This window comes from Archocentrus centrarchus, chromosome 8 (genome assembly GCF_007364275.1).
Source record: "Archocentrus centrarchus isolate MPI-CPG fArcCen1 chromosome 8, fArcCen1, whole genome shotgun sequence".
Taxonomy (NCBI): domain Eukaryota; kingdom Metazoa; phylum Chordata; class Actinopteri; order Cichliformes; family Cichlidae; genus Archocentrus; species Archocentrus centrarchus.
This window is the reverse complement of record NC_044353.1, coordinates 5,196,848-5,220,962: the sequence shown is the minus strand read 5'-3', so window position 1 is coordinate 5,220,962 and position 24,115 is coordinate 5,196,848. Positions and strand designations below refer to the sequence as shown.

General features: G+C 45.0%; 1 protein-coding gene across 4 annotated transcripts in view; it reads right to left on the bottom strand.

The window, feature by feature from the left end:
• Positions 1-999: 999 nt before the first annotated feature.
• The window catches only part of LOC115784530 (myosin-1B-like), a 31,523-nt gene continuing 8,407 nt past the window's right edge, over positions 1,000-24,115 (bottom strand). For 3 of the 4 annotated variants that reach the window (XM_030735787.1, XM_030735789.1, XM_030735790.1), the window contains exons 7-39: positions 23,991-24,083; positions 23,819-23,882; positions 22,741-22,839; positions 22,536-22,639; positions 19,043-19,181; positions 17,505-17,623; positions 17,270-17,419; positions 17,004-17,174; positions 16,618-16,924; positions 16,444-16,517; positions 14,908-14,995; positions 14,702-14,819; positions 14,505-14,628; positions 14,187-14,323; positions 13,494-13,749; positions 9,522-9,764; positions 9,265-9,441; positions 9,029-9,174; positions 8,589-8,679; positions 8,106-8,495; positions 7,899-8,025; positions 7,694-7,812; positions 4,340-4,536; positions 4,076-4,259; positions 3,832-3,997; positions 3,618-3,742; positions 3,231-3,539; positions 2,948-3,151; positions 1,874-1,999; positions 1,612-1,782; positions 1,424-1,528; positions 1,233-1,328; positions 1,000-1,143 (exon numbers count right to left, since the gene is read on the bottom strand). In XM_030735787.1, the coding sequence (XP_030591647.1) occupies positions 1,000-1,143; positions 1,233-1,328; positions 1,424-1,528; positions 1,612-1,782; positions 1,874-1,999; positions 2,948-3,151; positions 3,231-3,539; positions 3,618-3,742; positions 3,832-3,997; positions 4,076-4,259; positions 4,340-4,536; positions 7,694-7,812; positions 7,899-8,025; positions 8,106-8,495; positions 8,589-8,679; positions 9,029-9,174; positions 9,265-9,441; positions 9,522-9,764; positions 13,494-13,749; positions 14,187-14,323; positions 14,505-14,628; positions 14,702-14,819; positions 14,908-14,995; positions 16,444-16,517; positions 16,618-16,924; positions 17,004-17,174; positions 17,270-17,419; positions 17,505-17,623; positions 19,043-19,181; positions 22,536-22,639; positions 22,741-22,839; positions 23,819-23,882; positions 23,991-24,083 (5,163 nt within the window). Of the gene's footprint in view, positions 1,144-1,232; positions 1,329-1,423; positions 1,529-1,611; positions 1,783-1,873; positions 2,000-2,947; positions 3,152-3,230; positions 3,540-3,617; positions 3,743-3,831; positions 3,998-4,075; positions 4,260-4,339; positions 4,537-7,693; positions 7,813-7,898; positions 8,026-8,105; positions 8,496-8,588; positions 8,680-9,028; positions 9,175-9,264; positions 9,442-9,521; positions 9,765-13,493; positions 13,750-14,186; positions 14,324-14,504; positions 14,629-14,701; positions 14,820-14,907; positions 14,996-16,443; positions 16,518-16,613; positions 16,925-17,003; positions 17,175-17,269; positions 17,420-17,504; positions 17,624-19,042; positions 19,182-22,535; positions 22,640-22,740; positions 22,840-23,818; positions 23,883-23,990; positions 24,084-24,115 lie in introns of all 4 variants that reach the window. The other variant, XM_030735791.1, reaches the window with a different exon arrangement.

Below are 24,115 nucleotides of genomic sequence, written 5' to 3'. Positions count from 1 at the left end.
CAACCCCCCCCCCCCAAAAAACAAACAAACAAAAAAAACCAAACAAAAAACAAAGTTGATTCAAACTTGCATTTAGTAACTGTCCACATGAGGTCCAAAGAGATGCTGATTAAAGTGAAGTTGGCCATAGTTAGGCTCAAATAAATCTGCCGGAGAGATACCAAAAACCTGAGGAGTACCCAGTTCAACAGTCTAGTCCCAATAGTTGTGATCTATGAATGAAGGCCAAGAGGCCTGAAAGACCACAGAAGACACCCAAAGGATTTTCATCCAAGTATTAAAGACAATCCTGATTTAATATTATGTTAGTTTGCCCAATAACTTTCAAGTCATCTCACTGAAAGTCTGCATTTCAGTTCCATCTTAATTGTTTGATTTAAGCTTCGCTGTGGAGGGTACAGCAGCAGAACTACAAACAAACCCCCAAAACTGTCATCGCTCAGATACTAATGGACCCGGCTGTATGTTATTCATAAGGACTTAGGAGGAGAGAACCTGGAGAACAACTTAATGATAATAATGTGTCCACAGATGTGCGTCTGCTGCAGCAGATACCATCTGCTCGTACTGTGTTATTTGATGCAGGTCATACAGGAGAGAACCGCCAGTGAGAACTATCACTGTGAGGTTGTAGTTTCCTGTTCCTGCTGTGAGATCACTCCTGCATTCATTAAGGCCTTCTATGACTGACATCAGATTCATTCATTATAACCTTAAATAATGGAGCTAAGAGAAACTTAATATCATTTTATTAAAGCTCATAATCTTTATTTTTAAATAGCACAAGGCAACAACTTCATAAGATGCAGTGTAACTGTCAGTGGGTTCATCCGCCCACATTAGCAGGTGATGGCAGGACGTGAAAAACACACCCTTCGGGTGACTGTTGTTGTGATTTGGTGCAATATAAATAAAACTAAATTGAATTTGTTTGGGCATTTTCTGAAAACGATGATGATTTCTATTTTTTTCTTTAGAGGATTGTACTCGTGAAGATTTCTATTCCCCTTTCCCAGCAACATCCCGACTCTTCACCCTTAATTTATTCAGCTGGGACTCTGCGACATCAGCTCGCTCCTCCGCCTCCTCCAGTTCATGCTGCACCTTTCGAAATTTAGCCAAATGGATGCTGGTTTGTTCCTCCTGCGTGTCACAAAGCAACCGTAAATGCGGGTATTTTATTCTACTTACTGTGTCTGAATTTCTCACAGTGTTTAAGGATTTTCTCTCACCGCCTCCTCGCACTGCCGCTTATATGCTTTCACTTTGAGCTGCAGTTTGTTGACCAGATCCTGCAGCCTCGCTGCGTTCTTCTTCTCCTCCTCGCCCTACAATAAAACATTAGAGGTGCTCCTCTCACATCTCTCTGAATATTTTCTGAGCAGCTTGTGAAATCTGCTTTGTTATGTAACAGAATTGTTACCTGATAAGTGAGCTCTTTAATTTTTCTTTCATATTTCCTCACACCTTTCATGGCCTCAGCACTGCGTTTCTGTTCCACCTCCAAGTCGTTTTGCAGCTCACGGACCTTAATAGAAATATGCTTAGTTCAAATGACATTTTATGCCTTAATTTCTCTGCAGCATGTCTGTGCTCTCTGTCACATCATACTCTGGCTTCCAGCTTCTGAAGCTCCTTTTTTCCTCCTTTCAGAGCCACCTGCTCGGCCTCATCCAGGCGCTGCTGCAGGTCTTTCACTGTGGCCTCCAGGTTCTTCTTCATCCTCTCCAAGTGAGCGCTGGTGTCCTGCTCCTTCTTCAGCTCCTCAGCCATCATGGCAGCCTGTATGCAAATGTGAAACTTTAATCCAGCCTCAAAGTCCAGCAGCTCTCATTCAACCGACTGAGCAGTTAATTGATTTGAGGAGACTCACATCCATGATGGCTTTCTTGGCCTTCTCGTCTGCGTTCCTCGCCTCCTGGGCGGTGTCCTCCATCTCTGACTGCACCTGACTCAAATCGGCCTCCATTTTCTTCTTAGCGTTCATGAGGCTGGTGTTCTGATTATTAAACATTTCAATTTGAAATTGATTACAAGAAGTGGTGAAAGAAGTCTTCAGATCTCTTACATTTGTGAATGTGTTAATGCCAATGTGCTGGATGGCCGCAGCGCTGGCTGCAACAACAAAACAGAGCAGACCCATCAGAGAGAGTGGCAGCAAGGCGAGTGGCCAGATCAACAGTGTTGGTGCCAACGAGCTCAGCAAGACAAACAGACACAGATAAGCACAGAAGATGACAGGGGTGGATGATTGAAGGATGCTTTCGATAATGAAAGGGAAAAAAAACACATTCACAACATCTGTCTAAGTAAAGAAAACTCTCAGGGGGGGAAGGCTCATCTTTATCTACCTCTATTATAAAGAAGAGACTTTGCAAGAGAAAATACAGACGTGCAAACCGGTCATCAGTCTCAAGAACAAAAAGGCCACATTAAAGTTCACCAAAAAGCCCGAGCAGCTCTGAAGCAGTTTTCTTTGGACAGAGAAAGCTGAGGTGAACCTGCACCAGAAGGATGGGGTTAAAAAAAAGTATAAAGAAGGCTTGAAAATGGCTCATAATCTGAACCTTAATACATCGTCTTAAAACACAGTGGACGCCCCTGTGTCTGTTACACATGCATTAATATAAGAGAAGCTTTCACTGTAGCAGATGGTTTAAATAAAACTGTTTTATATACAGTAGAAATGCAGCTATAGATTGATCTGATGAATCTGTGAAAGTCCCTGCAATCATACAGAAAAAGACTAAAAACTGAGGACTGCTGAAATTCATGCAGGACGTGTTTCGTCATCATCTCCTGAAATAAGCAAGCTCAGCCCTGAAGGAGACGTCACCTGCACCACGTGTAGTAATGATATGAAAAAGCTGATTGTTTCCAAATCATTGCACTTTTTATTTATACCTGCTACACAGAACTGGAACTGGGTTGTATTTTGTGCCCTCACCTGAGACTGTAAAAGCTGAACGCGCTCGCTGACTTCGATCAGTTCCTGCTCAGCGAGCTTTCGGCTTCTGTCGGACTGCTCCAGCGCCCCCCTCAGCTCCTCATTTTCCGCTGTCATCAGATTGTTGCGACGTTCCTTGATTGCTAGTTCCTGCTTTAGGTCCTCCTGACGTTGGAGGGCTTCGTCCAGATGGACCTGGGTATCCTGAGGATGGAAGCAGCTGTTTCAGGTTTTAAATGTCATCCCAGAATTTTTAACCCGAACGGAAAAAGTTCCCACACACCTTCAGCTGCGCCTGCATGTTTCTCAGTTGTTTGGTTGCCTCGGCTGCCTGCCGGTTGGCGTGACCCAGCTGGATTTCCATCTCATTGAGATCTCCCTCCATTTTTTTCTTCATCCGGACAGCGTCGTTCCTGCCACGCGTCTCAGCATCCAGCGTGCTCTGCAGATAATCCACCGTTCTCTGGTAATTCCTTTTCAGCTGGTCAATTTCTTCGTCTTTCTCCGCCACCTTTCTGTCCACCTCTGACTTGATCTGGTTCAGCTCCAGCTGAAGCTGCAGGATTTTGGCCTCCTCTTGTTCCAAGGAAGACTTTGGGGAGAGAAATCAGCACTTAATGATGTTGTTGTGATTTTATGACACGTTAAAGTTTGTGGAGGTAAAACGAACCTCAGCGTCTTCGAGGGCAGCCTGGGTGTCTCGCTTCTCTTGTTCAGCCTGCTTTGTGGCTTTGTCCAGCTCACGGAGCGTTTTGGAGGACTGTCCAACCTGCTCGGTGATATCTGTGATTTCCTCTGAAAAGTATGTTAACATGCATTATGTAAAACAATGACTGCTGCCCCTCTGCACCAAAACAGTGGCTTGTTTCCTGCAGAAACCTTACGTTGAAGATTTTTATTGTCTCTCTTTGTGTTCTCTAGTTGATCCAGGGCTTCTTCGTATGAATTTCTCAGCTTGAAGAGTTCTGTGCTCAGTGCTCTGGACTCTCTCTGGGAGACTTCCAGATCTGATTGACTCTCCTCATACTTCTGTTTCCATTCAGCCAAAACCTGCTAGGAAGCAGCATGTGTAATCACTGTAGCCTTAAGCTGACACAGATAATAATGTTTGCATAAAGAAAGACGCACCTTGTCAAAATTCTTCTGCTTCTTTTCTAAGGCGGCATTTGCTGCATTTGACCTTTCCAGCTCAACCATGAGATCCTCGACCTCCGCCTGCAGCCTCTGCTTGGTCTTCTCCAGCGATGCACACTTGACATTCGCTGCCTCTGTCATCTCCTCCGACTCCTGCAGCCTCTGGACCAGCTTCTTCCTTTGAACCAAAGATAAATTGCATTAAAGCAGAAGCAGCCCATCCGCGCTGACCTGAAATACACACCGTGCAGTTCTCACTTTGCCTCCTCGAGCTCATCGGTGCGCTGGATGGCATCTGTCTCGTATTTGGTTCTCCACTGAGCCACGTCACTGTTCACCTTGGACAGGAAGCGCTGCAGTTCAGCTTTGGCCTCTTGCTCCTCTTCGCACTGCTCTCTTAACAGCTCGCAGTCATGACGAGATGACTGCAAACTGTGAGCCAAAGAGTTTTTAGTCTGGAAAGTGTAAAAACATACACAACAAAACTGCTTCAGAGAGATGCACTAACACATTTTGACAGGCTGTGAATGCAGCTGCGAATCACGCTGAAGTTACGCCCGCAGGCAAACATCTGTTACATTTAATATTTATGGAGTAACATTTGAATTCTTCTGAGGTCTGATTTTGGTTTCCTGACTCTACCTGCTGAATGTTCACCAGCTAATCTCTAACACTGAGCAGGTAGGGAGGCTTTGAGGTTTCTCTATGGAAACAGCCCTGAGAGAGAAAAAGAAACAGACAAATGAGGAGATGAAACTGGCTGCAAAGCTCCATCAAGCTGAACTGAGATTCAGGTGATAATTCTTTGCATGTTCATTTTCTTTTGCATTAGTTTTTAATGTTTTGTTTGTCTGTTTGTTGTTGCAAAATATATTAAACATTTACTTTGAAAGTGCTGTGGAGTTTTTAACTGGTAGTTTTTTCTGGCTTTGCATGTTGTGTGTGTGAATGCGAACACTCCCAATACCACTAAACAGTTGAGGGGCAAAGATGCAATCTATGGTGCAACAATAACTGGAAAAAAAAGGAAAAACAATCGAGAATAGATACAAAAGAAACTGCAGCCATTATTTGTGAGGACCAGTTATGAAGCCTATATTAATTTTTTGAAGATGAATGGATCTGACTGAGAACCTCAAGGACTCTGCGCGCTTATGAAGCATCCATCCATCCATCCATCCTCTTATCCTTTTCAGGGTCACAGGGGGCAGGAGACTATCCCAGCTGTCATGGGGAGAGAGGCAGGGTACACCCTGTACAGTCTGTCGCAGGGCTAACACAGAGAGACAGACAACCACTCATTGCCATATGGACAATTTAGAATCACCAATTAATTGCATACCTTTGGACTGTGGGAGGAAACCGGAGAAAACCCACACAAACACAGGACAAACATGCAAACTCCACATGGAAAGGCCTGGGAAGATGGTGGATTCGAACCCAAGTCCTTCTTCCTGTGAGGCAACAGTTATAACCACCATGCTGTGTCATGTCAATCAAAAGTTAGGCCTGTTTTAAAGCAAACACTGCTTTATTATCTATTTTACTCTAAATAGAACCATTTAGGGTGAGGAGTGCGGCCATTCAGGAGGGGCTCAGAGTAGAGCCGCTGCTCATCGAGAGGAGCCAGTTGAGGTGGCTCGGGCATCTGACTAGGATGCCTCCTGGGCACTTCTTGGGCGAGGTGTTCCGGGCATGTCCTACCAGGAGGAGACCCCGGGGCAGACACAGGACAAGCTGGAGAGATTATATCTCTCAGCTGGCCTGGGAACGCCTTGGAGTCCCTCTGGATGAGCTGGTGGAGGTGGCTGGGGAGAGGGAGGTCTGGGCTTCTCTGCTTAGGCTGCCCTCACGACCCGGCCCCAGATAAGTGGAAGAAAATGGATGGATTGATGGATGGATAGAACCATAATTTACTAAACATACATAGTCTCATTAATAAAAAGGTTTTAACTGATGGCACAGGTCATCAGAGCCAAGGGCTGTTAGTCCATAGAACGATTCATATTCTTTGCACATTCAGAATATACAGGAAAGGCTCCAACAAAACCTTTTTTCTTTTAACTGATTCATTAAAATTGCCAATTACAATTCTCTTCTTCTTTTAGCTGCTCTCTTACTTGCAAGGGGACACATATTAGATTTGTCCTTCCTGATGCAACACCTACAGGGATTTGTGTCTCCTCCCAGTCTTGATTCAGCAACGTTTCACATGTTGAATGAACATGTTAAACACTACACTATGGAGCTGGCGCCAATCACAGCTTTGTATACTGAAAACAGAATGTTTGAGCTGTAAGATATCATAAAATAGTGATACATCTATGTTATAATCATCTAAAGTTGAGGGTGTTGTCTTCAAGGTACTTCAAGTCTTTTCCAGCAGCCGCTCTATAATGTGCATCAGTTACTCAGCCTTATATTTTCACAGGCTGGGCAAGAGGGTAGTTGCCATTTGTGTCCTCCTTCAAGTGAACTAATGAACTGAGTATTAGTATCATCGAGTAACTCCACGGATCATGTTTAAGCTGTTTCCTCCACCTGTTATCGGGACATGGCTCAGAAGGAATCAGTAAAGGAACTGCAGTCGTGCACTGTAGCTCACGATTAGCCGACATGCATCAAACTTGGTGTCAGAGCCGAGTTTATTAGATTCTTGTCACATGGTTTTTCTGCAATAAACTAAATGATTCCTGAACTCTTGCAGCCAGTAGGCTCCAAATTGGCTAGTCTGTAACTTAGCCCACGGGGGGGCAACAGCCAAAATTTTAGGACTTGGGGTGTAGCCGGGATATCCAGAATAAGGGATGACAGATATCTGTGGCCAAAACATCCTGTTCAGTCAGCCAGTCATTGTTTGCTAATTCAGACAGTTAGAAAAAAAAGCTAAATTGTCATGGCTGATGGTTTTGAGATTGAATTTCTCATATCCATATTTTTATTGAATGGACCCCCTTGTCTTTGTCCTGGAAGTGCTCCCAAGCGAGTGGTTAACCAAAGAAAAATTATCTGCTTGGAATTGGGTGGCAAAGAAAATGATTACTGTATGCTGGTACAAACCCTCTCCCCCCCACTGTAAATCAATGGAAAGAGAGATTGGTGAAAGTTTATAATATGGAGAAAATAACAGCAAAGCTAAACTTAACCACTGATTTATTTAAGAAAAGGTGGAATCCACTGATAACATATTTAGAACTGACATAACGCGTAAAATTACGCAAATGTGTATATATGCTTATGTATATCGGTGTATAGGTGTTTGTAGATAGGCACATATGTGCATATATGTGCATAGGTGTATGTATATGTGTATATAAATATATAGATATATGTATGTAGGTGTAATTTGTTCCCTTTCAATCCCTCCAAGATGTAAAGGAAAAATCTTTTTTTGCTAAGATCACCGCACGCCAAGATGTTCTCAGTGTTCAAATTCAGTTTTGTTTTGTTTTATTTTGTTGTACTGAAAAAGATGTGACTTGGAAATGTAAACAGAACATTCTATTTAAACAATAAAATACACAATTGTTCAAAAAGGAATTTCTCATATCCATTCACAGAGATCAGTGAGCATCCTAAATTTCCTCTCAGGCTTTATTGTGTCTTTCAGACCTTCATTTCCTCGTCCAAAAGTCTCTTCATCTCTTCGATTTTCTGACAGGCCACAGTCTTCCCTCTGTTCACCTGGGACAGAATGGACTCTTTTTCTTCCAGCAGACGGCTAAGTTCACCTATTCAGGACAAAAAGAACAAAAACTCACGAATCTGTCCATCGAAAATGTCATTTTTATTCTTTAAATAAAAATTAAACACCTACCATTTCGTGTTTGCAGATGAGCGCTCAGGGTAGCGTAATCACTAAGAGAGCTCTGGGCTTCGTCTGCTTTGGTCTTGTATTCATTCATTTGATCCTCAAGGCTCCCGCACTGTTTCTCCACAGCAGCCTGAAATATTAAGCTTTGGTTATTATGGACTGTTGAAAACAACATTTTAAGACATATTCCTCTCTGTCTCTGATGCTTACCTTGCTTTTCAGAACGCTCTCCATGCTTCTTGCCATGTCATCGATTTCCATCTTCAACTCACTCTTGTCTTTCTCCAGTTTCTGCTTGACTCTTTGAAGGTTTTCCATCTGATCGCTGAGTTCGGCGATGCTGTCCGCCTGCTTCTTGCGTAAAGTTGCAGCGATGGATTCGTGTTGCAGGGTGGACTCTTCCAGCTCATGGCGCAGCCTCTGAATCTCAGCCTCGCGCTTCTTGCTGAGCTCAGCCTGAGCGGCGGTGGCTCCTCCGGCCTCCTCCAGCCTCTCGGTGATCTCCTCCAGCTCTCTGGACAGGTCAGACCTCTGCTTCTCCACTTTGGCTCGAGCTGCGCGCTCAGCTTCGATTTCTTCCTCCAATTCTTCAGCGCGAGCCTCCAACATTAATGTATGAAACTGGCATTATCATACAGAACATCAAGTGCTAGATACTTTGATACTGTTAGAACTATGTCATAAATAATATACCTGAAACTCTTTGATCTTCTTTTGAAGCTGAGTGCTAAGGGCCTGCTCATCATCAATTTTGCTCTGCAGGCTGCTGATTTCAAAGTCCTTTCTGAGAAGAGAATAATTTCAGATTCAGATCATATTTAATGCTATTTATATGAGCAAAATTTCCTTGCTATAGACCACAGACTGTGATGGATACAGCCACGTGACAGCATCCACTGGTGCCAGTGTTCATTTTCACCATCTTGGTGTTTTAAAACCAGACTTGATAAGTGTGGAATGGAGCTGACTGAGAACCCAAGGGACCCTGCACACGCATACAGCAGTGACCCGTCAATCACAAGGTGGGCCCACCCTAAAGAATACCCTATTTTATCATTATGTTTGAGTTTAAAGGGGGCTAAATAAACATCGTGTTTTATGCTGAACATTTTATTCAGGATTTCTCAACTCACTTCTTCAGTCTTTCCTCCGCCTGCTGCCTCTCATTCTCCAGATCCATGATGGCTTCCTGGGACAGCTTCAGATCTCCCTCCAGTTTCCTTCTGGATCTATCCAAGTCGGCACGCAGCTTCTTCTCCTGCTCCACCAGGCCCTCCAACTGCAGGAGATGTCTACATCAATCACTAAGTCTGCAGAAAGTCAAGGTGTCATCTTCAGTTTAAGAAGCGTTCGGCCTTTTCATACTTACATCATCAACCTGCTGCTCCAACTTAATCTTTGTCTTCATCAGAGAATTTACTTTGTCCTCCTCGGCCTGGAGGTCATCTAAAGTCTGCTGGTGCACCTCCTGCAAAGCTTTCATCTCCTTTGAGGACTTTAACAGGTTTTCTTCAAGAGTGGCTAACTCCTCTACCAAATTCTTCACCTAAGGAGAGAAACATTTATTTTCAAGTTTGTTTGGTAAAAACTAAAAGCTTTAACATCTTTAACGTGAGAAATCATCACCTTATTTTCTGCTGTATATTTCTCCTTCTCCACTTTGACAATGGTAAGTTCCAGGTCATCGATGTCCCGTTTGAGCTCCGAGCATTCGTCCTCCAGCTTCCTCTTCTTGGCGGTGATTTCGGCATTCATCTCCTCCTCTTCCTCCAACCTCTCGGAGAATTCTTTGGCTTTGGCCTCCAGGTGGATCTTGCTCTTTATCAACCCTTCACACCTCTCCGCTGCATCGCACAGGTTCTCCCGCTCCTGAAAAACCGGGATGCAATGTTTGTTCAAGAATCAAGAATCAAGAATGCCTTTATTAGTCCCACAAATGGGGAAATTGCAGTTAACAGAACATCCATCCAAAACAAAAACATAACACAGACAGGGGGGGACAGATGTCTGAGGTCATGCAACCGTTTCTCAACGGCGCTACCTTTAGCAGAGAGACAGAAAGAGATACATTGGGATAGTTAGGTTCAAAAAATCATCTCATACTGTGTTCATAAAGAACACCTTACGAGGTTCCAAAAAACACCTCAGCAAAAAGCATATTGCACATATAAAGCCGGGATAGCAGTATGGTGGGTAGGGTCAGGGTCAGGAGGGGACGCAGACGGAGACGAGAGGGTGGGGGCATTGTGGAGCCCAGATGCCAGCTCCCAGGCAGACAGTTTGCTGATAGTGATGGAAGTTCATCAGCAGCCTTGGTACACCAGATCCAGCTTCACAAATCACAGAGAGGGCTGAGGGGGATAGCGGCCTTCACACATAGTTCTGGAGAGATATGATTGCCAGCCAAGGCCGGCTAGGGAGCCGAATTCTGATAATGCAGATGTTGTTTTGGAACAGGCTGCTTGTTTTTTCAACAGCCTTCAGTCTCACTGGGAAACCATTCAATAAATCCAATAATCCAAATTCATTAGTTACCTTCCTCACTGAGCAGAACCGTACCTTATCTCCAGATCGAACCCCTCTCACCTGCTACTCCCCAAGTCTACGGCTCAGGTTCATCAGGCTTTGAGTCTGAGTCTGTACCATTCTGGTCAGCCCATCCACCTGGGTCGGCAGCCTCTGCAGATGTCGAACTGCCGTCCAGGTTTTCTTGATTCCACGGTAAATCAGGTATCCTCCAAGCCCAAACAGAAAAGATACCGCTACCAGATAGCCAAATATGTAAGCGTCTTCCACGTCTTCCACCTCTAGGGCCGAGAAGCACACAGGTCTCCACGAGCTCCAAGAGTCGATGACGTATCCAACCGGGTCTGTTCCACTCGGACACGCAGGCTCCCCTTTCCCAGATCTCATAGTGGAAAAAATTCGATCCATGGTCTTGAAGGCCCAGTTTGCCAAATCCATATTGCTCTCAATCTTATTCTTATTCGAACAGTGTGCAAGAGACGCTCTCACAGCAAGCAGCAAGCAGGAAAGATAGGGAGGGCAGGGAGAGAGATAGAATGCGACCGTCCCCGTCAGAGGCTGGAGCAAGAAAAAAAATCCTGTTATCCTGTTACAGTCCAGGATAACTGTGAAATATCACAATCATGTAACAAGCAGAGCAAAAAATATTTTAGACTTAGACTTCTTCAAAGTAGCAGCGGTTTGATAATGCTTCATTATCTCAGCCAGCTTCATTCCTACATATAATAAGCATACTAAGGTTTAGGCGGGCTGACTGTGGAGGCAGGTGATAGAATGCAGTAGTTCATGGGTGGCTCTGTGGATGAGCGGGTGACCACGCGTGCCACGTGCTTATGGTGCGGGCGGCCCAGGTTTGCGTCTGACCTGTGGCCCTTTCCTGTGTGTCTTCCCCTAGATCTCTCTCCCCACTTTCCTCTCTCTCTTCACTGTGAACTATCTAAAAAAAAAAAAAAAGGCCCCAAAAAGAATGCAGTACTTCATCACCTGCTTCTTGGTCAAACAGGGTCTGGAGTCATGTTGGACCATTGTTCCCCCAAAAATGATGGTCCCTTCAAGTTCAAACTAGATGGGATGACTTGTGGTAGCTATGCTGTTCAAGTATTGTCTCTGACTACACTACAAATATGAATATATTATGAACAAATCTCCAACAGTGTCCCCAGAAAGACTCCAAATGCCATCAGAGCTCCTCCTCAGTCCTCAATTCAATTTTACTTATATATCACAACAAACAGTCGCCTCAAGACGCTTTATATTCTAAGGTAAAGACCCTACAATAATTACAGAGGAAACCCAACAGTCAAAACGACCCCCTATGAGTAAACACTTGGCGACAGTGGGAAAGAAAAACTAATTTTTAACATGAAGAAACCTCCAGCAGAACCAGGCTCAGGGAGGGGCAGTCATCTGCTGAGAGGGGGCTGAGGGGAGAGAGACAGGACAAAAGACACACTGTGGAAGAGAGACAGAGATTAATAATAACTATTAATTAAATGCAGAGTGGGGTATAAACCGGGTAAAAAGAGGTGAATGAAAAGAAACACTCAGTTCATCATGGGATTCCCCCAGCAGCCTAGGCCTATAGTTCAGGGTCACCTGAACCATCCTGATTATTCAAGACCTTGTATATGAGAAGAAGGATTTTAAATTGTCTTCTAGATTTAACAGGGAGCCAATGAAAAGAAGCCAATATGGGAGAAATCTGCTCTCTCTTTCTAGTCCCTGTCAGTACTCTAGCTGCAGCATTTTGGATCAGCTGAAGGCTTTTCAGGGAGCTTTTAGGACAGCCTGATAATAATGGATTACAAATTCCTCACCTCTTTGTGGCTGTAAACAGATAATTTGAACTTGAGGTGAAATTTTTGGAGATGACACCTCTATTTGGTTACTTCTCAGCATTTTGTAGAAGCCTTTCAGAGCACAGTGATCTGTCTTCTGTTTGGCAGCTTCCATTTTGCCTCTATGAAGGGCCTCAAAGATGCAGAAGCCTCTCATTTCCTCATCTCTATCTCTATGCAGTGAAACAATAAACCTTAGAATGGGACTGTTACATTCTGTAGTTTAATAATAAGATAAGAAATATTTTATTTATCCCAGAAGTTGCAAAAATCACTGTGTTAAAATGGGAACAAGAATGGAATAAATACAATATCACAAAAAAATAGCTCAAAATAGACTAAAGATACTCAGTTAAGGAGCTTTTAGCTAAAAAAGATTTAGAGTGAACTGGATTCAAACAGCGATGATGAATTCCCTCAGTTTCTGCAGTAACGTGTTGGAGCTTTACACCATTTTTCAATCAGACCTTGTGCAGTTACTCCGCGTTTCTTCTGACTGTTCAGATTAGCGTCCTGTCCAGGTAATTTTTGCTCCTTTCTGCTCTCATTCTAGACAGGTCTCAATCCTGTTTTACTAATATTTTCATAAATGAGCTCATCAAACCAAAGTCCAGATTCCCACTGCTCTCATGTCCACTCACTGTGTTTCTGGCTCCCAGCAGCTCTTTTTCTTGCAGTTCTCTCATAGCTTCTTCCGACAGCTGCTTGAACTTGAGGAAGCACTGAAATGGGCTCTAATTTCAGAGGATGGTGACACCAATGACCTAACTCTCTGCAGCAGAGTGAACTTGTGGTCTTCCTTTCCTCGGGCCTGTTTCATCACAGCATATGCAGATGCTCTCACAAACACTTAGACTCTTGTGTATTCGCTGACCTTCATGTTTGAAAGAAATGATTGACCGTCGTGTTCTTTACTTGACCTGTTCTTGCCATAATAAGGATTACTGCAGTAGTAGACGTGGACTTTTTTCTGTGCACTAACACTGGAAACCTTTGACCCGTATCTTAATATATCTGTTATAGTCATTGTTTGCTTTGAGTGGAAAGGCCCTGTCTGCTCTGTTCTTATTTTTACTTTCTTTTCCTCCAGTTTCCCCACAATGATCAATAATACTGCTTTTTATCTCACCTCATTATTGATCATCTTTCCTTTTAATCGGATCTTAAGTCAGACCGAACAAAATCAATACAAACAGACCCACTCTGTCCCACTCTGGGCTGAGTGTTTACATACTGCGTGGATTTGAAGGTAAAGGTCGTTTTTCTCCTGGATGAGCACAACCATCTTCTCCTCCAGCTCCTTCCTCCTGGCCTCCGACTTTGCCAACTCCTCTTTGAGTCGAGCGAACTCCTCTTTCATGGTCTGCATCTCCTTCTCAGCCTCTGCACTTCGTAGCAGAGGTTTTATCTTGAAGAAGAGCTTCATCCAAGGCCAGTTCTTCACATTCATGAATGAACGAATGTTGTACTGGATGATAAAAACGGCCTCTCTGCAGAGTGAAAAAGCAAACCATTGAAGACTTTGTTACAGATTGATGTTTATTTATGTTTTCCGCTCTACGTTTCTCCATCTTTCCCATAAATTTCATGTCCAGTACATCCATCCATCCATTCTCTTCCGCCTATCCTTTTCAGGGTCACGGGGGCTGGAGCCTATCCCAGCTGTCATAGGGCGAGAGGAGAGGTACACCCTGGGCAGGTGGTCAGCCTGTCGCAGGGCTAACACAGACAACCATTCACACTCACACCTATGGTACACCTAAGTGCATGTCTTTGGAGTGTGAGAGGAAACCGGAGTACCTGGAGAAAACCCATGCAAACACGGGGAGAACATGCAAACTCCAAGGTGGAGTCGAACCCAGACCTTTTTGCTGTCAGGCAACCACACCACCACCATGCTGCCCCATTCAGAAAATGTGTCAGAAACCTTTTATTCATCATCTCCTTCAACCTCAGCCTGGTGACGTAGCCTCTGGACACAGCCTGGATTCGAGTCATCAGCACAGCTAGGCGCTCATCTCGCATCTCCTCCAGAAGACCCAAAAGGCCAGCTTTAAAAAACACCTGCATGTTGACGGAGAGAAGCTCAGTTTCATATCCCACTGAGGTCAATAGGGAAACATTTCTAATTATTTTAGAATGAAATATTAAAATGAGTGGTCTGTGCAGAAATTTATCTGTTTCTAGCATGAAAATGTCCATGAAGAGAATTGAAAACGGTCTTTATAGGAAAAGAAAAACAAACCTTTGTGTATCCAAATCTATACTGGGTGTGGTCCATGTCGATGGAGGACAACAGTTTCTCTGAGGCCTTTTTGCTGTCAATAAACTGCCCCTCAGGGATCGCACTGGCATTCAGAATCCTGTATCTGTCACACACATGAGGAGGTTTAATCTCAAACTCAGGTAAATTCCTCAACCAAATTCAGTGGGATATGTTACCTTTGCCTAAAATCTCCATACAGAATCCTGCTGGGAAATCCCTTCCTGCAGATCCGAATACCTTCCAGCACGCCGTTACATCGCAGCTGGTGAAGGACCAGATGGTGGTGCATGATTCCTGTAATAGATACAGGTAACTTTTCTCCACAGGTTAACTTCAGGTAAAAGTTTCTTCTTTATTTGCTGTCTAGTCCGTATTGTTTTACCTGGTGTCTTGGTCTCATTTGGGATGATGCATCTGACAAAGTGTGGATGTGTTGACCTCAGGTTGGCCATTAGTTTGTTCAGGTTCTCCTGCAGCAGATAAACACATCATGTTCTCAGTCAGATGGACTGATGATACCCTTCTAATGTCTATACCACAGAATACATATTAACAATAGATGTCACCAACTGGTTTTTGGACTCACTATTCTGAAGCCTTGGCTTTAGTATTGGTGCAAGAAATGGCCATATTTACATGAGATGATGGCATGCTAAGGTAAAAGCTAAAGCTAGTAAGCTTGGTTAGCAGCATGTTTCTATAGACTATATGGGTCCAGTGCATGTACACAGATGCTAACTAGCGCTAAATTGCTAAAAGTCACTAAAACTGGAAGACAGAGTTCTTGGCTGTAAAAGTAACCACACATCAAGCCACATTATTTGACAAATAATTGTAACTTTTTGTCCAAAAATCTATTTTATGTCTCAAACATGAGTAGATAATTAGCCTTATTTTTCCAGAGCTCTGGATATCATTAAAATCAGAACATGGAATTTATTTCTGGGAATTTGGGAAACTGGGATAACTTCTGGACAGGTGAAGTCAGGCAGAAGTCTCTGTGGATTATGATAATCATAGATGACACAGTGATCTGTAGGGAGAGTAGGAAAGAAAGCCTGGAGAGGTGGAGGTATGCTCTGGAGAGAAGTGGAATCAAAGTCAGTAGAGGCAAAACAGAATACATGTGTGTGAATGAGAGGGAGACGTGTAACAGAAATGCTGCAAGGAGCAGAGGTGGTGAAGGTCGATGAGTTTAAATACCTGGGGTCAACCATCCAAAGCAATCGACAGAGCACAAGAGAGGTGAAGAAGAGAGTGCAGACAGGGTGGAGTGGGTGGAGACGAGTATCAGGGGTGATTCATGACAGAGGGAGAGCAGCAAAGGTGAAAGGGAAGGTTTACAAGACGGTGGTGAGACCTGCTGTTATGTGTGGTTTAGAGACGGTGGCACTGACAGACAGGAGGCTGAGCTGGAGGGGCAGAGCTGAAGATGGTAAAATCTTCATTGGGAGTGACCAGGATGGTCAGGATTAGAAGATTAGTGGATATTCTGGACAAAGGTTGTTGGATATGGAGCTGCCAGGCAGGAGGAAGACCACAGAGAAGAGTTGAGGATGTAGTGGTGGAGGACATGCAGAAGGTTGGCATTTATTCCAGAAAAGTAGAGAAAACAAGATGATGAACTCTTAGTGAGCTCTTAGACTTGTAGTCCATCACAAATATCAATGAGTTGTTTCATTTTAATCAATTTTTGATGGACAAAGATGAAACTCAAAGCTTAAAATTCTGAAATGATACATAATTTATGTAGAACAAAAAGAATTCCTGTCCCGTCTCATAAAGACACTGTAGAGTCATCAAAGTGGAAACTCTTTTGGTCACTGTTCTTTGTCATCATACAGAAAAAATATCTTTTTTGTAATGAAAAATAAAGGCTTTACAGATTCATTTAATAACTGAACATATTGTTTCTTACCCTAAAAAGTGCAGAAACTGTCTGGAAGGACGATCCTTTTTTCTTATAATTTTTCTTGCTTCCATCAGCGGCAGCTAAAAAAAAAGAGATGAATTTGTGAAACATCAAAGCAAAAAAATCGTAATCTAATTTCTCCGATCTGCATTTGATGTCCGTCATAAAGAGAGGACGTACCGTCAGCAGATGCATATGTGGCAAAGAGCTGACAGAGCAGTTTAAGGGAAGCTTTTTGGTAAAGCTGCACCACGGTGTCGTTCAGTGGGTCCTTGTTTTTTTCCAGCCAGCCGCTGATGTTGTAGTCGACGGTCCCGGCGTAGTGCATGAGGGAGAAGTGGGCCTCTGTCTTTCCTTTGGATGGTTTGGGCTTCTGAAAGATGCTGTTCTTCCCCAAGTGCTGGTCGTACAGCTTGTTTTTGAAGGAGCCGTCTGTCGCCTTTGGGAACATGCACTCCTCTTCCAGAATAGAAAAAATACCCATCGGCTGAGGGGCGGAAAGCTGATTAGTGTTTTATTCCTGTCTTCTACTCCTGATTTGAAGGTAATAAAAAAAGCAAACAAACCTTCTCGATGAGCTCAATGCAGGCTGCCAAGTCCATGCCAAAGTCAATAAACTCCCATGCAATCCCTTCCTTTTTGTATTCCTCCTGCTCCAGCACGAACATGTGGTGGTTGAAAAACTGTTGCAGCTTCTCGTTGGTAAAGTTGATGCACAGCTGCTCCAGGCTGTTTATCTGAATCAAACAGAAAGCTTTTACCCATCAAACAATCAGAGATGATCTTTAAAGTGATTTAATGGATCTTTCATGTCAGCAGGGATCCCGTTCACCTCAAAAATTTCAAACCCTGCGATATCCAGGACACCAATGAAGTGCTGTCTGGGAAGTTTGGTGTCGAGCTGCTGGTTGATCCTTGTGACCATCCAGAGGAACAGTTTCTCATACACGGCCTTCGACAGGGCGCCCACGGCATTGTTCACCTGAAAATTAGACAGCATTTTCACTTGGATTCTCACAGACGGGCTGTGGTTAATGGATGTTTTCAGCTGTAGAAACATCATGTACCTGCTGTGGAGTCTGACCTTTGGTGACATACTCATTCCCAACCTTCACTCGAGGGCAGCACAGAGCTTTCAGCAAATCAGCAGAGTTTAGACCCATCAGATAGGCAACTTTGTCTGCCACTGAGGGATAGATGAGACAGAGGGGAGGGTCAGTGGGAGGGTGCACCCTGCTTTTTAGCTGGAACAGGCTGTAGCCCCCCCAAAAACCTTAGGATAGACACATAATTTAAAAAAAGGGATGATCGATAACTCTGGTCAGCAAAATCTGTCATGTTAACACTGGAAAGAATCATGAAATTTGAGGAAGTTAAAAACAATGAAAGCAAATTTTCAAAATAAAGGCTATTTCAGGTTCTTTGTGCTGCATTCAGCTGTCGCTCAGGTGGAACCTGCAGCCTTGTTCATCTGTTAGAGGTATGGCAGAGCCTCATGCTTCCAGCAGAACATTGCAAAGTATGCAAAACTGTAACAGTGAAAGAAATAAGTGGAAGTGACAGACATCAAAGACCTATTCTGAACAAAGGGGTCAAACTCAGGTGTCAAATCTGAAGCTTTCAAAGGAGGAAATGCACAGACCTCTAAAATACTTTGTGGAAACTGGAAGATGAGATTTTATACCGAACAAAACAATTGTAACATCCCTTTCTATGTCTCATATATTTTTTTTAGTATATTTAGCTAAAATGCCGGCCAGAGCCTTGAGTGACTCAGGTTTTTGTGTTTCATTATTCGATGGAGCAGCCGAGTCGTGCTCATCAGCGCAGACTGACTGAATGATTACATGTCGGCAGTCTGTGTTTATAAATTAGATGGTGATTAATTGCAAACCTTCAACACTCTGTTGTTTGAGACTGACTGCAGTCAGTTTACTTGGACTGAGACAGGTTGCATCACAGCAGGCAACCTGTGCAATCTCCTTGCAACCAGAAGTGGTCGCCCAGAGGTTGAGGATGAGGGTGCTGCACGTTCAGCCTCTTGGACACCAGGCGGTCGCCACAAGTTTTTTCAATTGGTCCTAGATGGCAAAAAACATTTAATGCAATAACTAGCCAATAACTGCTTTTTCCTGGTTGCATGGAGACTGCTGTCCTACTGTTACTGCACTGTGACTGAGGTGTAAAGTAGAGGCCAGAACAAAATTCAATACAGAACTTAAATTTTGAGCTGAATCTGAGCCAATCGTCTTTGGAATGACCTGCTTTTTCTCTTCTCGATGCTTCTCAGCTTTATCTTAAATGGATCACTGGCACCAGTGTTTGGCTTTATGTATCTATTTACCTTCTAAGTATTCTGTTCTTAACAGATGAAAACAGTTTTTAAATGTGGTAAAAAAAATTACATTTATTATTACTATACTGTAACTATGACATTGTCAGGTTTTGAACAAACTGGTGGAGTCCGTGAGATGGTCTCAGCTTTTCACTCAGTCCTTTAAGCTGGTGTCTTTTCAGTGAAATTCTTTCTGTGGTGGTCTCAGACATTCAGACTCTACATTACTTTAAATCTAAGCTGGAAGAAGCATTGCCTCAGACGTCTCACCCTCAGTGCCGTCGGGCTCTGCCTGCTCCTCCCGCTGCTTCTGCTTGAACCTCATGTTCCCGTTGTGCATGACGCCACCCGTCAGCTTGTAGATGCCGACCTTTTCCTCTGTGCTGAACCCCAGGATGTCAATGGCTCTCTGAAGAATGGACACAGACATGGAAACATTGTGCATGATATGTTGGTGCTGTGCATTAATTTATTGTCCAAATTATTAATGATAATGTCAAATATGCATTTGTTCTGCAGGGGTAAATTTATGCATAATTATTTACACATTTAACATAATTTATATATTAAGAATCAACAAAAATCGGGTATTTGAGGTCTGAGTCCCTCCTGCAGGCCCACCACCCGCAGGAGGTGTCGTAGGGGTCGGGTGCAGTGTGTGTCGGGCGGTGGCCGAGGGCGGAGGCCCTGGCGGACCGATCCCCGGCTATCGAAACTGGCTGTTGGGACATGGAATGTCACCTCTCTGGTGGGGAAGGAGCCTGAGCTAGTGCGTGAGGTTGAGAGATACCAGCTAGACATAGTTGGGCTCACCTCAACGCATGGCCTGGGCTCTGGAACCAGTCTCCTGGAGAAGGGCTGGACTCTGTTCCAGTCTGGAGTTGCCCTCGGTGAGAGGCGGCGAGCTGGGGTGGGTATTCTTGTATCCCCCCGGCTTGCTGCCTGTACGTCGGAGTTTTCACCGGTGGACGAGAGGGTAGTTTCCCTGCGCCTTCGGGCTGGGGAACGGGTCCTGACTGTTGTTTGCGCTTATGCGCCGAATGACAGTTCAGCGTACCCACCCTTTTTGGAGTTGCTGGGTGGGGTGCTGGAGAGTGCTCCATCTGGTGACTCCATAGTCTTGCTGGGAGACTTCAACGCTCACGTGGGCAATGACAGTGAGACCTGGAGGGGCGTGATTGGGAGGAACGGCCTGCCCGATCTGAACCCGAATGGTGTTTTGTTATTGGACTTCTGTGCAAACCACAGTTTGTCCATAACAAACACCGTGTTCGAACACAAGGATGTCCATAAGTGCACATGGCACCAGGACACCCTAGGTCGCAGGTCGATGATCGATTTTGTAATCGTATCATCAGATCTGCGGCCGTATGTTCTGGACACTCGGGTGAAGAGAGGAGCTGAGCTGTCAACTGATCACCACCTGGTGGTGAGTTGGATCAGGTGGCGGGGGAAGATGCTGGACAGACCTGGCACACCTAAACGTATTGTGAGGGTGCGCTGGGAACGCCTGGCAGAAGCCCCAGTCCGGGAGATCTTCAACTCCCACCTCCGGCAGAACTTCGACAGCATTCCGAGGGAGGCTGAGGACATTGAGTCCGAATGGACCATGTTCCGCACCTCCATTGTTGAGGCTGCTGCTCAGAGCTGTGGCTGCAAGGTGGTTGGTGCCTGTCGTGGTGGTAACCCCCGAACCAGATGGTGGTCACCGGAGGTGAAGGGAGCCATCAAGCTGAAGAAAGAGTCCTATCGGGCTTGGTTAGCCTGTGGGACTCCGGAGGCAGCTGACAGGTATCGACAGGCCAAGCGGAATGCAGCTCGGGTAGTGGCCAAAGCAAAAACTCGGGTGGGGGAGGAGTTCGGTGAGGCTATGGAAAAAGACTTTCGGACGGCATCGAAGCGATTCTGGCAAACCGTCAGGCGACTCAGGAGGGGAAAGCAGTGCTTCACTCACACTGTTTATAGTGCGGGGGGGGTGCTGCTGACTTCAACTGAGGCTATAGTCGGACGGTGGAAGGAATACTTCGAGGACCTTCTGAATCCCACTGACACGCCTTCTGTAGTGGAAGCAGAGTCTGGGGATGACGGGGATGACTTGACCATCACTGGGGGTGAGGTCACTGAGGTAGTTAAACAACTCCTTGGTGGCAGAGCCCCTGGGGTGGACGAGATTCGCCCTGAGTTCCTGAAGGCTCTGGATGTTGTAGGGCTGTCTTGGTTGACACGCCTCTGCAACATCGCGTGGAGATCTGGGGCAGTGCCATTGGATTGGCAGACCGGGGTGGTGGTCCCCATCTTTAAGAAGGGAGACCGGAGGGTGTGCTCCAACTTTCGGGGGATCACACTCCTCAGCCTCCCCGGTAAGGTCTATGCCAGGGTGCTGGAAAGGAGGGTGCGTCCGTTAGTCGAACCTCGGATTCAGGAGGAACAATGCGGTTTTCGTCCTGGTCGTGGAACGCTGGACCAGCTCTTTATCCTCTCAAGGATATTCGAGTGTGCGTGGGAGTTTGCCCAACCAGTCTACATGTGCTTTGTAGACTTGGAGAAGGCATTCGACCGTGTTCCTCGGGGTGTTCTTTGGGAGGTTCTGCGGGAGTATGGGGTGTCTGGCCCATTGTTGCGGGCCAGTCAGTCCTTGTACAACCACAGTGAGAGCTTGGTCCGTATAGCCGGTAATAAGTCGGATTTGTTTCCTGTGGGTGTTGGACTCCGTCAGGGCTGCCCTTTGTCACCGATTCTGTTCATAATTTTTATGGACAGAATTTCTAGGCGTAGCCAGGTGGCGGAAGGCTTCTTCCTTGGTGGCCTCAGAGTCTCATCTCTGCTTTTTGCAGATGATGCGGTTCTGTTGGCTTCATCAGGGGGGGGCCTCCAGCTCGCAGTGGAACGGTTCGCAGCCGAGTGTGAAGCGGCTGGCATGAGAATCAGCACCTCTAAGTCTGAGGCCATGGTCCTCAGCCGGAAAAGGGTGGAGTGCCATCTCCGGCTCAGGAACGAGTTCTTGCCTCAAGTGGAGGAGTTTAAGTATCTCGGGGTCTTGTTCACGAGTGATGGGCGAAGGGAACGGGAGATCGACAGGCGGATTGGGGCTGCTTCTGCAGTGATGCGGACGCTGCACCGGTCCGTCGTGGTGAAGAGGGAGCTTAGCGTAAAAGCGAAGCTCTCGATTTACCGGTCGATCTACGTTCCTACCCTCACCTATGGTCACGAGCTTTGGGTAGTGACCGAAAGAATAAGATCGCGAATACAAGCGGCAGAAATGAGTTTCCTTCGAAGGGTGGCTGGCCTCTCCCTTAGAGATAAGGTGAGGAGTGCGGCCATCCGGGAGGGGCTCAGAGTAGAGCCGCTGCTCCTCCACATCGAAAGGAGCCAGTTGAGGTGGCTCGGGCATCTGATTAGGATGCCTCCTGGCCGCCTCCTGGGTGAGGTGTTCCGGGCATGTCCCACCGGGAAGAGGCCCCGTGGTAGACCCAGGACACGCTGGAGAGATTATGTATCTCGGCTGGCCTGGGAACGCCTTGGGGTCCCTCCGGATGAGCTGGAGGAGGTGGCTGGGGAGAGGGAAGCTTGGGCTTCTCTGCTTAGGCTCCTGCCCCCGCGACCCGGCCCCGGATAAGCGGAAGAAAATGGATGGATGGATGGAGGTCTGAGTCTCGTCTGATGTTGTAATTTTCTTTATCAAAATTTAATCAGTAAAAAATACTGTAATTAAATGCATGACTTAAGCCAATATTCTGCATTTCTGCAGATATTCTGCACTTACATCTGTGGCCATGAGCTCCTCTGCATCATTGATGCTCAGCACAGTGATTTCCCCTTGGCTGATAAAAGGGTAATCATAAGGATTGGTGGTTATCAGCAGCATCTCTGAAATGAACCATAGAAAGATAGCTGATAGCTCTGCGCGGGACCAGATGCTACGGAAACTGTGTCATCACCATTTAGAGCTCATTGATTGGTATATTCACCGATTAAATCGGGCTTCCTGTTTGACAAGATCTGATAGAAGATGTGATAACTCCTCTCTGCCAGCAGCTGGAAAGTCACTCTGGATTTCTCCAAAAGGTCTGGCAGTAAGTAGAAATAAAGCACAAATGACTTGGAATGAGAGTAGAGTATTAATCATTCATAAGTATATTTATATAAATCAAGTGAACATTCATGGCCACCTACCTTACTCTCTGCCAGAAATTCTGCCATGATATAGCTTAATTTTTGATAACACCTTCACTAACTGACCTCAGGAGTAAAACCACATATTAATTATATTAATATTAACTATTATCAGGCAATGTAGGAAGTGCCTTGATCCTGCATTCCTTCTAATGGCCACCAGGGGGCTGCTTTCATAAACAAGTCAGATTATGCAGAAGTCTGTGAGGGAAAAATGATCACTCGATTTATGACTTCAATAAATACTTTCCTGGTGAGTTTATGACATCAGCCACTAGTTTGAAGTCATGTTTAAAACTGCACGATGTTTATTTTGTAACATTGATAAAGCAGGCTCTGCTTTAGCACACAGCTTTCTAGAGGATACGTTTAGCATTAAGGCATCAAAATGTTAGTAAAAATCTAATAAAGCTAATAAGTCGGTCCATTTCACCATCAACACTCCGCAGCCTTCATACACTTCATATGCTGCTTATTAATTAAAATTATAAAATTATAATTTGTCAAACTATAACTGAAAATGAAATTAAAGTATTTAAACTATTAAAGTATTCTAATGATTAAAGATTTAGGAAAGTTGGAATTGATTATTTTCCAGGCAACTTATGAACGGGATGAAGAGGACATTTGCACCTCGTGTCACCTCTCTCCTGCACTGGCACCCTCCTGGCAAACTGCTTACTTCCTGGGCAAACTGTGTGGATAGCAGAGATCCCTGTGAATACTTGCCTGTCATATCTCAGCATCATCTAGCCTCGGCTACTCCATGAGTGTGATGTCACTCTGGTTACGTCCATTTGTTGTATAAAGTCAGTGGTCAGACTTCATGGCAGAAAAGCTGCAGTTATTGTAACTAATAAAATGGGCACTTACAAGTTTCAATATCAGCTGATGCCAACTTCCCCTTTGTTCCAAAGTGGATCCGGATGAATTTTCCCTGGAAAATTTTCACATATAAGGACAGGGGAAATCTTTGAGTATTTTTGGTAGTTCTTGGATGTCCCTGGTAATAAAGCTCTAAGCTCAATAAAACAGATCAACTCACAAATCGGGACGAGTTGTCATTCCTCACGGTCTTGGCATTCCCAAAAGCTTCCAGCAGAGGGTTGGCCTGGATGATTTGATCCTCCAGCGTCCCCTGCGGCAAAATAAAAAGAGACTGTCCATGCC